We start from the raw sequence: 14,186 nt of genomic DNA, 5'->3' as shown, positions 1-14,186 counted from the left end.
GAAAATGTGTGTGTGTGTGTGTGTGTGTGTGTGTGTGTGTGTGTGTGTGTGTATATTAATTTATTTATCTAATTAATATAAATTAATAATAATTAGTAAGAAAGATACTTTATTGCCGTTGTATAGAATACAATGAAGTTTTGTGTGGCAACTCTTCAGAAACCAGCAGCAGAAAGAAAACAAAAAAAAGATGCATGTGGACCATCTGTGGGACTGTGATACATACACACACACACACACACACACACACACCGCCTGAAACCGCTCATCCAAAGCGGGATCAGGGTGAACTGGAGTCTAACCCGACAACACGGGGCGCAAGACTGGAGGGGGAGGGGACACACCCCGGATGGGACGCCAGTCCATCGCAAGGCACCCCAAGCAGGACTCGAACCCCAGACCTGGCAGAGAGCTAGGACTGTGACACAGAGGCAGTCAAAATGTGGGACTGTTATGTTTAGCAGACACAATCCCCTCCTTTGGAGAGGCTGGAATCCTGTGTACCTGGAGAGCCAGGTGAAAGCACGTTTGCAGGACCTCAGTATGGACCTTAAACCACACTCACACACACAATATAAATACATGACACTTCATGACTGCTTTAAGGTTGAGCAATAACTCCTCCTCCTGGTCAGGATGGTTCATGTCTCGGTGTATCAGGTAACACTCAGTCCATGGCCACCTGTAACTATGCCAACATTAGGGACACGTTCTGCTGGCTGGACATTTGAGACTTGTCAGTCCTGGACATCTACGGTTACATCAGCTGCTGAGTAGTGTGTGAAGTGCTGTTACTGGCCTTTGCAAACATATTCAGGACAACACAATCCCATCATTCCCCACAGGCTGGAGCAGTGTGGACGGGATACTCCTTCCTCATGGCGATCGAGACAGCGCGTGAACAGGACACTCATGGCGATAGAGACATATGGATGGGATACTCATGGTGATAGAAACAGCTTGTGGACAGGATACTGCTGGTGATAGAGACAGTGTGTGGATGGGATACCCCAGGTGCTGCCGTTACATAGATGCAGACAGCAGGGGGCGCTATATTCAAACACAAGAGAATACCCACAGACTTGCTGTGTCAGTGTCTCGTACTCGTGTCATGCAGGTTTATTATTATGTAATACTGCATGTGCCGTATTTGATATGTGATATATAGAAATAGACTTAACTGAATTTCCTATATGCGTTATTAACACATTAATTCACGTACATTTGTGGCATCATTGAGCCTTTTATCCACACGTGTGGATGTTTTGGTGCTGCAGAATCAAACACAGGGGTCTCGGGTTATTCTGCACTTCCTCACAGTGAACTGCAGTGCATATTTATTTCAATTAGACTCTTTCATTTGACAAAAGAAAACAGTGACACAACGAGCATCCCCCCCCCCCCCCCCACATTTGGGAACATAGAAAGAGAACAGCAAGTGCAGTTACAACACACCTGTGACATCACCATGAATCTCAGAGCTGTGCGCTAACACTAAGACAGGCTGTACATCTTCGTACCTCACCACTGCACCACGGTAAGCAGAGCGCACGCGAACGCAGCAAACGAATGTGCCCACACGATGTGCGCGGAGCGGTGCTGCGCATGGCTCCCCATCCTGCTCTTCCCAATGGGAGGGGCTCCACCGGGACACCGGTCCCCTCACTGTGTGACTCTAAGGCCTTTGTCACAGTGAAGCTCGGTCTCCAAGGCAACACATGGCAATCAGGGACAAGGGCAGCTGGCGGTTCGAGTGGGGTCACGAGAGCAAGCTCTGCTCCCGGGAGCGTTTGTCCCCAGTGGTGTCATTGTCATTGTCCTCGGTCTCTGCCATAATGAGCGGAGAGCTCCTCCAAAGATACACTACATGTTTGGGTGATGAAGGAAGCAAAAGCGTCCCCTAAGGGGTGAATGAGCTCCAAGAGACCGTGTGTGAGATATGAGCTAGTGTGACGTCGAGTTCTCCAGGGACACTGGCCCTCGCTGCAGTGCTTCCGTAAGGCTCCCTTATTACTGCCGTGATGAAGTGCATGCTGGGTAAAGGCAGTAGCCTTCCACCGAGTGTGGGACGGAACGCTTTAATGGATCCTTGTTCCTTCTCTGTGCATAAAGTGTCTCTTAAACACTACTGACAAAGGTGCTTTACTGAACAATGAGCAATGGTGAAGACAACAGCGAACGCAATTCGAATTCCATGCCCAGTCCATAGACTGCGCGTTTGGCCACAGCACGCCCCGGCCGCCGAGCAGTTCAAGGTTCCAAAGCATTGTGATGGCGGATGGAAATGCGCACTGAGAGGACAGGACTCGTCACGGGATGTGGCTGAGAAAGAGGGAGGGAAGAAAGCCGAGCTGCAGCAGACGAAAAGAGCAAAGTGCCAGAAGTATGGAAAAATCAGCTTGTTTCGGTTGCCAGCATTGCTAATAATTGTAAGACAAAGGTATTAGAGAAGAAAGTAAAAAGTTACAAAGAGTGAAGAGCAGATATGAAAAGCTCCAGAACCTTCCGTTACCCTTGCACCGCGTCCCACGTGCCCAGCCTAGGCTCTGATCGGCTTTCTCAGAACAGGCGGGAGCCTCGTCTCAGATGGCCGTGTCCCAGAGAACAGCTGCAGGGGGTGGGTAAGGCGGTGGGCTGCACCTCTTGGTCCCATTGCTCCTCCTCCAGCTTGGCAGCGCGGGGTCGGGGCTGGGGACGGGGGCACTCTCCTGCTTGCGCAGGCCCTTCTCGGCCCGCTGCCGCGCCTTGATCTCCTTGCACAGCAAGCGCTTCTTCTCTATGGTCTCCAGCATGGTGCTGTCGCCACACAGCCAGGGCAGCGGCGCCACCTGCTGGGAGCACACAGGGTTGGGATTGCCAACACGGTGCGGTGTGGGGCAGGGTGGGGTGGGGTGGGGTGGGGTGGGGTGGGGGGAACTGGGCAGGCAACGGTGGGAGGGAGGGTTCTGCACCAGTCTGTGATGAGCTCAATAGTAGCGGAGCAAATGGCTGACTGAGGGTCGGCTGCAATGTGAAGCTGAGCTCATAGAAATATCCTTGAATCCGTCTAAAAAGTCACTTTCAGTCACATAATGAGATGATTTCAGGTGCTTTAAATAGTGAAAGTACAATTATTTCGTTATCATGTAATGTTGACGCAATAGTTTCAATAAATATGACGACACAAATTGTCAACAATATTCTCAGTTTAATGTCTACAGGCGTGATGAAGATCATTCGGAGCTCAGATGTTTCCGGAATTTGTTGAGGGAGATACCAGAAACCTGGAGATGCTGTGAGTCCACGGTGACACAGATGGCAACTGCTGACTCTGTGTGTGTGTGTGTGTGTGTTTGTGTGTGTGTTGTGTCGTGATGCCCCAGTTGTACAGCTATGGACAGTGTGTCCTATTTTGTGTGTCGTATGGAGAGTGGAGCCTTGTGTCCACTACATGCGACGAGACTCATCGAGTGGACGGGATGACCGTTCGCACTAGTTCTACATACACGCGTTGTGAAAACACACAAATAATAACAACGGGACACAACCACAAGGAGAGGATCAAACATCGTAGCTTCAACAAAGATTTATTTTCTTTGGTGGTTTTGCCTTTGCGTTGCACTGCACACAGAGAACGAGATGTTTTCCCCGTGCAGCAGGGGACACAGTGGTGCCATGTAAAGATGGGCTACGTGGTTTCATGACTGAAGGACACAATTTGAGCTCTGACTCGCTGCTTGGTGTTCCCCACGTGGGCAGTAGGTGACACGGTTCAATAATTTAACCTGCAACCTGCAGAAAGGTTCTGAAGGTCAAAGGATCTGCAGTCAGACCTCTAAAGTTCAGCAAGAGCACTGAGCTCCTCTGAGCTCCTCCACCTTGGACCGCATGGCGGTCCCACTCACAGGGGTTCAAAATGGGCAGGCTGTAGGTACTCAGTTCCGTCCCCGAGGTGGTGGAATGAGCTCCTCGTATCTCTCACAACTGCTGAATCCCTCCAGCATCGAAGAAGGGTCTCGAACCCATCTTTTTGAGAGCCACTTCTCTCCTGATCTCCTGAGAGCTCAGTTGACGAGTCCAACACCATCCCCTATAACTATCTACTGTATGTATGTGTTCTTTCAATGTCACTCTTATAGGAGCTTCAGTAGGGATGTGAACCAGCAACGTGGTGGTGTCACACACGCAAGGTGTGTGACCATGGTCCTCTGTGTGTCTAAATCTCGTCGTCTGTTGCTGAACACAAATTAGCTGAGAGCTGGATGAAGTTCCAGTTACATCAGCAAAAAATTTTGAACCGTGTCTATTTAAACCCAACAGCAATGGGTGTAGTCAGTAGGAATTGGGCTGTTGTGTATTCAGACACAACACAACAGTGGCAGTACAGACTTACAGTACAGACACAACTGACACACAGAGCTAACACACCCAGGTGAGAGAGAGGTGAGACGGGGCGACACACAAATCGACTTGCTGGCAAATGGTGGTACCTGGCCGTGCTGAAGCTCAGCCGCCTGTCTCTGGGGGCTTTCCTGGGGGCCAGGCGCACCTGACACGGAGGCTGAACGACCCCCTTTGGCCTTGAGTTCTGCAGAAAGAGAGCTGGGTTTGGGCCGGAGCTTTGCACACGTCCCCCACCATATGCTCTGTGGACAAGAGTAACCCGTCTGGACGCAAAACTGCACATGGGGTCAGTCTGATTCTCACCTGCGCAGTTGTTCCCGGGCATCTTGGTGGGACTCACGGAGAAGTGTGCCAGGCGGCTGGGTGTGGCTGTGTGTGTTGCCGCAGCTGTTTGCTCACACACTCCGTCCCATTCGTGGGTTCTGGAGAAGTCCTTCATTGCTCCAGCATGGCTAGACTTCTCCTTGCTGTCCTGTCTGGGAAGCAGCTCCACGCTGGGGCAGTTCTTGTCCTTGCTGCCTCGTCTGGGCAGGGCCTCCATGGCGGAACAGCTCTTGTCTTTGCTGTCACGCCTGCAGTCAGTGCCATAACTGGCCCTGTCTTTACTGTCATGTCTGCCGTCGGGGTCATCTCGGCTCTTGTCCTTGCTGCCACGCCGAGACTCGCTGGCATGACTTTCCTTGTCCTTGCTGCCGCGCCGAGACTCGCTGCCGTGACTTTCCTTGTCCTTGCTGCCGCGCCGAGACTCGCTGCCGTGACTGCTTTTGTCTTTGACTTCCTGTTTTGTCGGTGGCTCTGAGCTGTGGCACCTGCCTTTGGCCTCACCTGTGGAACACAAAACATGTGAGCCTCACTTGGAAACACAGAAAGGAACCAGACGAAGGGCTGAAGGCAGGACAGTCACCGCAGTGAGTGACACAGGCGTGAAAGGATGTGGCACTCACTCTCGGCTGGCTCCTTGGATTTCCTGCCGCTGGAGGACTTCTTGAGCATGTTCCGCCCCGTGGTGAACAGGTTGGTGAGCTCGTCCAGCGGGCTCGTGGGGGTGCGAGACCGTGATATGTTCTGCATGGACCCATGGGTGCTGGACGAGCTGGAGAGCTTGGACCCTTCCTGGGACGTGCCCTTGGTGCCGTGAGGCACGGCTGATGCGCTGCGTGGCATACCGGCCCCTGTGAGCACCTCGTACGGAGGCGGGCGCTTCAGGCTGAGTGGAGTGAGCGAGCGGCTCATGCTTACTGGGGAGGGACACGCCGAGTGGCTGCGAGGATACCCGTGGGCTGAGGACTTGTAGAGGCTGGAGGGCAGGGGCGGCGCCGAGGAGCGGCCAGATGCTGTGATGGTGTGAGTGGCGGGAGGCTCCCGCTCCGTGCCAGGCTTGACGTAGGAGACGTTGTCCAGCGCGGGCAGCTTTGTGACCTCCAGCGGAGTCAGGGGCGACTCGTCCGAGTTGGGTGAGCACTGAGCCGGCACAGGGGGGAACACCAGCAAGGGGGGCCGATGTGACAGCAGGTTGGGGAAAGGAGACGGGATGTCGCACAGTGAGCCGTGGGGCGTCGATGCGCGCGTCAGCTCCACGTCGGGGATGGTGGGAGTGGGACATTGCGAGGAGCAGCTCTGGTGCTCCCACTTGGAGTCCTGGCCCAGGTCGTCGAAGGCGGGGTACTTCATCTCCTCGTAGACGGCCTCGCTCGGCTCCTCCCGGCTGCGTTGCAAGTCCCGCAGAATGTTGCCCACCATCTCGATGTAGACTGGCTCCTCCCTGCCCGAGTCGTGAGTTGGGCTCTGTGTCTGCGATGATGCCTTCTCCTTGGGAGAGCCCTCGCACCACTTGCCTGCCCCCACATTCCTGATGTAGGACTCGTCGAACGAAGTGCTCAGTTGGGTGTTGGGGTTCCTCTTGGGCTTCGGAGGTGGGACTCTGCGGAAGTCCTCGCTGCAGGTTCGCAAGGCTGGGTCACCAAAATATGGTCAAAATCTACATTTACATTTGTTCACTTAGCGGATGCTTTTCGCCAAAGTGACTTACAATTGATACTACGTAGTGTTACTAGCCCTCACACCTTACTCACAGCAGTGACTTACACTGCTAGATACACTACTTACAGTGGGTCACTCATCCATTCATCAGTGGAACACACTCTCTCTGTGACACTCACACACTATGGGGGAACCTGAACAGCATGTTTTTGGACTGTAGGAGGAAACCGGAGCACCCAGAGGAAACCCACGCAGACACGGGGAGAACATGCAAACTCCACACAGACCGAGCGGGGATCGTACCCACGATCTCTCACACCACCCAGGTGCCGTGAGACAGCAGTGCCACATACTGTGCCACCATGCCGCCCGGTGGTAATGGTGTTAATTTTTTATCAAGTAATCATGAAAAGATATCATTGCTTTAATGATTTAGTGTAGCCATCCTGGTCAACAAAAAGGTAAAAACCGACAGAAACTAAGGGGACGAGCAATCTGTACACCTGACAAAATCCATACCATCCATGGATCCATCGAGGGAACACCTCTCTAGAGTTTAGGCCAAAAACCTTCAGGATTTCCATTCTAAACGAAAATCCATTGAAGCATCAAAAACACACACACACACACACACACATTTTCAGAACCGCTTGTCCCATACGGGGTCACGGGGAACCGGAGCCTACCCGGTAACACAGGGCGTAAGGCCGGAGGGGGAGGGGACACACCCAGGACGGGACGCCAGTCCATCGCAAGGCATCAAAAACATAACTTTGAAAATGAGCACGAAAGTTGACAAATTTAAAATAACTGAAGATAAAAATACATATATCTTCTGCACAAACTCCAGTTCAGTGCTGATTGTTGACCAATCCATCCCATAGATGTGTAAAACGTTCTTCTCCTAGTGACAATCATTGACACACAGCAACAGCATACAGGGGCTGTAAACACCGTGGAAGTGAGTTCAGTTAAGGGACAGGAACAAGGAATGGGTCTCACTAAACAAAGCGGGAACAAGTGACACACACACACACACACACACACACACACACACACACACACACACACACACACACACACACACATACGGCTGTAGACCAATAGCCCCACTGCATAGGTTCTGAGCAAAGCAGGCTCTGAATGCGAATCCACCACTGCTCACTCGGCGATGGACTGCGCACGTGCGCTCGGCCTGCTGCAGCCTTGTGGGAGTGGTTGTCGGGGGTGATGGCTTTTGAAACACATCTCGAGTTCTGTTTCTGCCCTTCCCCCACGCCCCCCTGCTGCAGGCAAACATAATCTAGGTCAGCTGCTCTCCATGAATGGATTTCGTACCGATAACTGCTTTCATACTGCTGCCTGCGCCGTGGCTCCGCCCAGCAGCCCTCATATAGGCCACGCTCTGCTGCGAACGCTGCGATTGGCCAGGCTGCAGAGGGTCTCTATGCTGTCGACAGCGTTTTCACGGCAGTTGCTGTGTCTCCACGGAAGAGTAAAACTGTGCCACCCCCCTCCCCCACTCCACGAGTGGGGAGGGATGGAAGGGGTGCGGGCGGGTGATGGGTGGGCCCCTTCGCTGGGGTTCAGTGTGCTCAGTAGTAAACATGATGTCACACCGCATTAGAGCAGCAGGATGGACATGGCTGCTCCCTGAGCTGCTGACCACACGGTCCAGAGAGACAGTGAGGGACGTGTGTGTGGAAACATTTGCTTTTTACACAACTTTCTTGCCCGCTGTGGTCCTGTGGCCTGATTCGTCCCGCAAGTGACTCAACCTGGGGCTCGTCTCCACCATGGTGGGAGGTGGCAGTGACGCTAAACTGCTGTCTCATGTGGATTGTAATGATGTCACTGGTGGACAAAGCTGTCAGTGTGCCACTCTGGGGGATGGACACAGGGACACTCACCGTCCACCTTGTCAGGGTCACTTCCTGCCACACCTGACGACAACCCTACGTCCACCGTCTCGGAGGAGGCGCTCAACTTTGTGTTGGGGTCCCTCTTTGGCTTAGGGGGGGGTTGCTTGCGTGCGGTGGGGCTTCCATCCTCCTCGCTGCCCCCGACCGAGTGCAGAGACTGGGAGCGCACAGCGAAGCCGGCACCGTGGGGGAGGGCAGCCCGGTCCGGGGGTGCCGGCATGGTCACGAAGCCCATGCAAAAGTGCTTTCCTGCGTAGCTGCTGTCGGAGCCCAATTCCACGTCCTCCCCAACCCTGCGGAGACAGAAGGGGCATGTTACCCACGATGCAATGGGGCTTCAGGGCAAGTGGTGTCATGGCAGGATTTGCGCTGCTAAATGTTCCACTGCTGTTCACTTCGATCGGTCATTTGCTCGAGGCCCATCTGGCCCGCTGACCACAGCCCCTCTCCCTGCAGTTGACCAATAATGAATTGAATGGCTCTATCATGTGGGACTGACGCTGGCTGCCGGGTATCCGCTCATCTGAGAGAGACGTCTAGGAGACACATGATGATAAAGCAGTCAGGGGCTCTTCCACTCGACTGCTGCGCACACCCTGAACTGCCCATTAAGCATCTTGTCTGGGTGTTTTCGCTGGGCCGGGGGCTCGCAGTGCCGGCACCCATCGATCCTACGAACGTACTATTGTAAAGAGGCTCGACCCCAGGGGTTCCTCACCGCATCACTAACATAGTTTTCACTTGAACATTATCGACTGCTGTTTGCTCTCAAAAACATTTTCCATTTTTGCGCCATGACCGGCTACAGCGCCACACAGCCGCTATCGAGACACAAGGGAGGAAACAGGAAAACGGAGAAAACTGCCTACGGAGGTGGCAACGACGATGCGGCGTTCAGAAGACCGCAGCTGAAATTGAGTGGGATTCCTCATTGCGGACATGCAAGTTTTGCACTTTGCCTCAATGTTTTTCTTACCGCTGCTTCTGTTACAATTATTCATTTATTCATTTATTTATTTAGGTGATGCTTTTCTCCAGAGCGACTTACAATATTAATCTTCTTACTATTATTTCCCTATTTATAGAGCTGGCTCATTTTTACTGTGTCACTTCAGGGTAGACACTTTGGATCTGAACGTTTGCTAACAGCCCTAACCTCTATGACACCTGCCTCCCCTAGACAGCGCTGCCAGCACATACATCAGGAGGCTCCAGTAAAGGCGATCAGATGTATTGATGAGGTTCCCAGACCGCGAGGGAGTCTGACGGCTCTGGACACACGTCACAGGAGCACATTGTCGCTCCCTCCACCTCTGTTACCTTCAGGCCCCGGGGCTCGAGAATGACCTGGTCCGCAGCCAGCCACGGGCTCCTGAGAGGATGCGGCTGGACTTGCTGGTCTGAGGCCGACCTCTGCCTAGCAACAGGGCAGCGCAGAAAGCGGACACAAAGCGCGCTGTTCCCGAGCAGCGTTAGCCCCCCCTTTGGGTAAAGTCCCCTGGTGGTCAAACCGCCCCCTCACGCACCCCTAGGAGCATGTTGTCAGCGCGCAGCTGTGGAAGAGGTGTGCCGCACAGTGCGCTGCCTCCAGTGGCCTGGTTGCCAAAGTGCGCTGACTGTGGGCCACAGAAAGGAGGTTTTCCAGCTGCTACTAGGTGCCTCGCCGCTCCTTGATAAAGGAAGCCCGGAAGAATATAACACGGCAGTGTTACTGTTGTAGTGCCGTCGATGCCATCGTGGCGTAATTTCCAACGACTGACGTCTCAGCATCACCAACAACAACAACAACGATCACAGTGCGAGCTTTATTCCAGCAGCCCGTTGGCGTTGTGTGGACTCATAACTGAGACGGGTTCCTGTTGACTGATGGACCTGTCTTTGCGTTCTAAAGAAGATGACAGGAAGCGGGCTCTGTTTCTGAATGCCCCAAAATGCCCCTTTCGCAGAGAACAAAAGACCACACACTCATGGTACAAATAGGTTCGCTGTGGGGGGGTGTGGCCAGACGGCCAAGGACGGCGCCTGCTGGGGGGGATCTCAAGGATCAATATAGCAGTAAACTGTGGTCATTAGAGAGACTGGGGGGGGAGCGGAACCAGGTGCATTTACTCTCTTTACACCGCAGTTTACACTGAAATACCGCACCTTACAGCCTTTGTTCGCACACGGCATTACTGATTTTCACACGGTGCGTTTGCACACACACTACCGACTGTTCACAGGAACGTTTTGGGCTTTTTTAAAACGCGTGACCGTTTGTGCACCTCGAGCTCTGCACAGGGGACGGACAACACAGGAAGACCCTCCCCTCTCGGCATGAGAAAGTGCTGTGATTGGCTGCTGCTGCTCCAGCTGTCACTGGGCAGAACCCAGGAGCTGCCAGCACGCTCCTCACGCTTAATCTCTACTTCGCTGCAGCTTTTTTCTCCTCTGCCGGGTCGTCTCATTGACCTACTTACGGTCATGAAAAATCCATCTTTTTCCCCGCTGGTCGACCCGCCCGCGATCGTTAACGCCTGGTGGAGCACAGGACAGCCCTCTCACAGACGGACAGGAGGTGAGCGGTGGCGCCCCAAGCGTCCCTGTCTCAGCACGTCTTCGAACAAGAGCGTCCTCACCGCCACAGACTGCAGGGACCTGGTTCCAGAAGTTTCTTTCACGCTCAGCGCTGTACCTGACGGCTGCTGACCCTGTGAAGAGGGCGCCAGGGTCTCTGACCTGGGATGACCAGAAGTGAAATGTGTCGCAATTTTATGTTCTGCACTTTGTACCCTCTGCCATCTTTACCGCTGTGCTGGACCTTCACATTCCCACATTTCCTCATGTCCTCATGGACGTTCTGGAAGAAGCGCCGCCCTGCCTCGTCTACCTGGTCGAAGCTGTTTCTTGCTTCCTCTTCTTCTCGTTTTTCCCGTCCAGGTGAGCCCAACCAGTCTCATTCCTTTCGTCGCAGTCCTGATGTTTGTGCTCAGCGTCGGAGGTGTTCAGCACCACCAGGCGGTCGTAGGCGGTCAGTCCACTGTCTGCAACGTACTGGAGGAACGTCACAGCGGTGTCATCCTCATTTGAGCTCATTGTCCTTCAGCGGCCGCACAGTGAGTTCTGTAAGACATGGAGGACGAGCTTCATCACTGCCCTGATAACGGACACCCTGACAGTCCCTCCCCCTCGGCGGTTGTCAGCGTTCATCTGCAGGTCCACAGCAGTTAGGCTGCAGTTTCCTGCACAACCAGACACCTGTTTCTTGTCAACCACTCGCATTGGCTGTTTGGCCATTTGTACCGCTGACCTTGTGAGAAAACCCTCAGCAGCGTCTGGGTTCCAACCCATCATCACGATTTCACTGGAGCCGCACCCTGCCGATTGTAGGACTTGCATCACCCTGGAGACAGTTTCATCATTCTGTCAGGGGCCTGGAGCCCGACTGGCACCGCAGGAGGTGGGAGGAGCTTCTGTTTTGGGCTCAATAAAACCCACAGCCACATCCACAGTGAAATCACATCAGCCCCGTTGACCATAGTAAACCCACATTTACCCCTGCTGAGCACAGTAAACCCTCCTTAAACCATTCTGACAAATCAAAACCACCGCCAAAGAGCATAAGCCTTGTACATTGTGAGGCGACAGGTAAATAGAGAATAACAATAACAGTGAATCTATGTCTAATATAAGAGCAAAACAATATGACATGAAACACGATTTTGATGCTTTCCAGAGATAACATCCATGCGCCGCCCACCACCTGCTGACCAGCCACCTGCCGTGCTATTTGGAGCTCAGTTACGAAGTTATGAAGTGGAGAGCCCTTTGCACTGGCACTGAGATATGTCGGGTGTCACCATAGCAACGCCACGGCATCGCTGCATCTCTGTGCAGGATGGCTTCACAACAGGCCGTCTAGTGCCTTTAACACTCACGGAAACCATCCCATGACATTCATATTTGTAATGCTGTCAAAGCTACTGATGGTTGTCTCCCGGGGGTGAGGGGGCACAGCCAAACACACTTTCTCACGATCAGCCCGTAATGGCGGAGTGGACTGTGATGCCATCATGCTACAGCTGGATCGCACCCTGGCCCATCAGCCCTGGTGACACTGGTGATGTTTGCCAGTGCATTGCTGGTCAGTGGGAGGTGGTTGTCGTGGAAACGCTGGGAGGGGTCCTGATGTAGGTCACTGTGGTCTGCGAGTCTCTGGCTGCCAGTTTGTTTACGACTGACAGCCTCTGCCTGGGGGTCGGGGGAGTGGCTTGGACGAGGTCCAGATCTCCATCATAGCTTTCAGAGAGACACACACTGCTGTGTGCAGAGTCTCTCAGGCTGCACACCGAGGTGATGAAGTACAACACGCATACAGCATCCTTCAAACCTACACCTGGAGTGTCCATTATTGTATCTGAGTCACTGCTCTGTGTGTGTGTGTGTGTGTGTGTACATTGTGGCTCTAAGGCACATATCTCTGTATATGGCTGGTGTGTAAATATTTCTGTATATATGTGTGTATATGGGGGGGGCGGTGGCACAGTGGGTTGGACCACAGTCCTGCTTTCCGGTGGGTCTGGGGTTCGAGTCCCGCTTGGGGTGCCTTGTGATGGACTGGCGTCCCGTCCTGGGTGTGTCCCCTCCCCCTCCGGCCTTACGCCCTGTGTTACCGGGTAGGCTCCGGTTCCCCGTGACCCCGTAAGGGACAAGCGGTTCTGAAAGTGTGTGTGTGTGTGTGTGTGTGTGCGCGTGTGTGTGTGTGTGTGTGTGTGTGTGTGTGTATATATATATGTATGGGTGTGTGTACACCCTCGCTCTGTGCGGTGTGTGTGTGTGTGTGTGTGTGTGTGTGTGTGTGACTGAAAGAGTGTGTGTGCATGTATGTCGTTGCTCTGTGGGATTTGTTAATGCTCCTGTACAGATCCAGCGCTCTGCTAATCCCAAAGCTCATCCTCTTGTTTGAAAGGAGACTGTTGCTCCCAGAGCTGAACATCATCCTCTTTATCTGGTTGTTTTTCCCAAAGTGACCCCCCCCCCCCCCCCCCCCGTGTCCCCTGTGCTGCTCACCCACCAACTCGTCACCTGAGCGCTCTACTTCTCCGGCAAGGTAAACATGGTCAGTAATCATGGTGAGTGGACGGGGAGCGTGAGCAGGCCTGCAAAACATGCAAACCGGCTGAGAGGACAGGCGTGGTCTCTCGCTGTGGCTACTCACTGTGGGAGCGATGTCCCGGCCGTGGTCCACCATTCCTGGTGCCCCTTCCAGAGCTGCGGCCGCCGTATTTCCAGGTGGAACGATGTCTCCTAGTGACCTTCTTCTAGTGCCGCTTCGAGTCCGTTTGGCCCAGGCTGCAGTCACTGGGTCTCAGAACAGGGTCGGAGGGTCCTTGCGGACTAAGCTGGGCCGGCGGAGAGGGGTCTTCAGCTTGATGAGAAGCATCATCTCAGTCTGTGTGTCGAGTGCAGTCGCTGTCCAGTGCGATCCCTATTACCACGTGGCCTTCTAGCAGCAGTCACCCAGCACCGTCCACACCATGCCTCCCCTGAGCAATGCCACTGCTACTTCTGCTTGGGGTGACCAACCAAACTCCTCTGCCAGTAGCTGCAGGCCCCACAGTGCTGCAGCAGATGGACGAGTGGAGACAAAGAGCCTGTGATGTCCAGCACGGCGGAGAGCTCAGCACGATGTCCCACGGTGTGTGTCCAGCGCTGCGGACAGCAACACATTCGCCTTCTCTACTGTTCAGCACCACGGACAGCTCTCGCTCCCTCGCTCCCTGCAGCTTGGCGAAGCAGCGGCGGGCTTTCAGGGACGGTGGGACAATCCGAATTCCCTCCAGAGCTCCTCCAGGGGCATGATCCCATTACAAAAAGCCTCTCACCGTGGCAACTGGCTGACTCGTGCTCCCACAACCTGCC

At 53.8% G+C, this 14,186-nt stretch overlaps 1 protein-coding gene across 1 annotated transcript; it reads right to left on the bottom strand.

Moving 5' to 3' along the window:
• Positions 1 to 1,490: 1,490 nt before the first annotated feature.
• Positions 1,491 to 14,186, bottom strand: LOC108926809 (neuronal tyrosine-phosphorylated phosphoinositide-3-kinase adapter 2-like). The gene is made up of 7 exons (XM_018739762.2): positions 13,483 to 14,186; positions 11,155 to 11,387; positions 8,274 to 8,578; positions 5,328 to 6,335; positions 4,687 to 5,208; positions 4,470 to 4,567; positions 1,491 to 2,828 (listed from the first exon to the last, which is right to left on the bottom strand). Exons 2-7 carry the CDS (start codon positions 11,358 to 11,360, stop codon positions 2,583 to 2,585), a joined length of 2,385 nt encoding a protein of 794 aa, XP_018595278.2. The 5' UTR covers positions 11,361 to 11,387; positions 13,483 to 14,186; the 3' UTR covers positions 1,491 to 2,582.

This window comes from Scleropages formosus, chromosome 25 (genome assembly GCF_900964775.1).
Source record: "Scleropages formosus chromosome 25, fSclFor1.1, whole genome shotgun sequence".
Lineage (NCBI taxonomy): Eukaryota > Metazoa > Chordata > Actinopteri > Osteoglossiformes > Osteoglossidae > Scleropages > Scleropages formosus.
The sequence above is the reverse complement of the archived record's forward strand: the minus strand, read 5'-3'. Positions and strand labels throughout refer to the sequence as shown.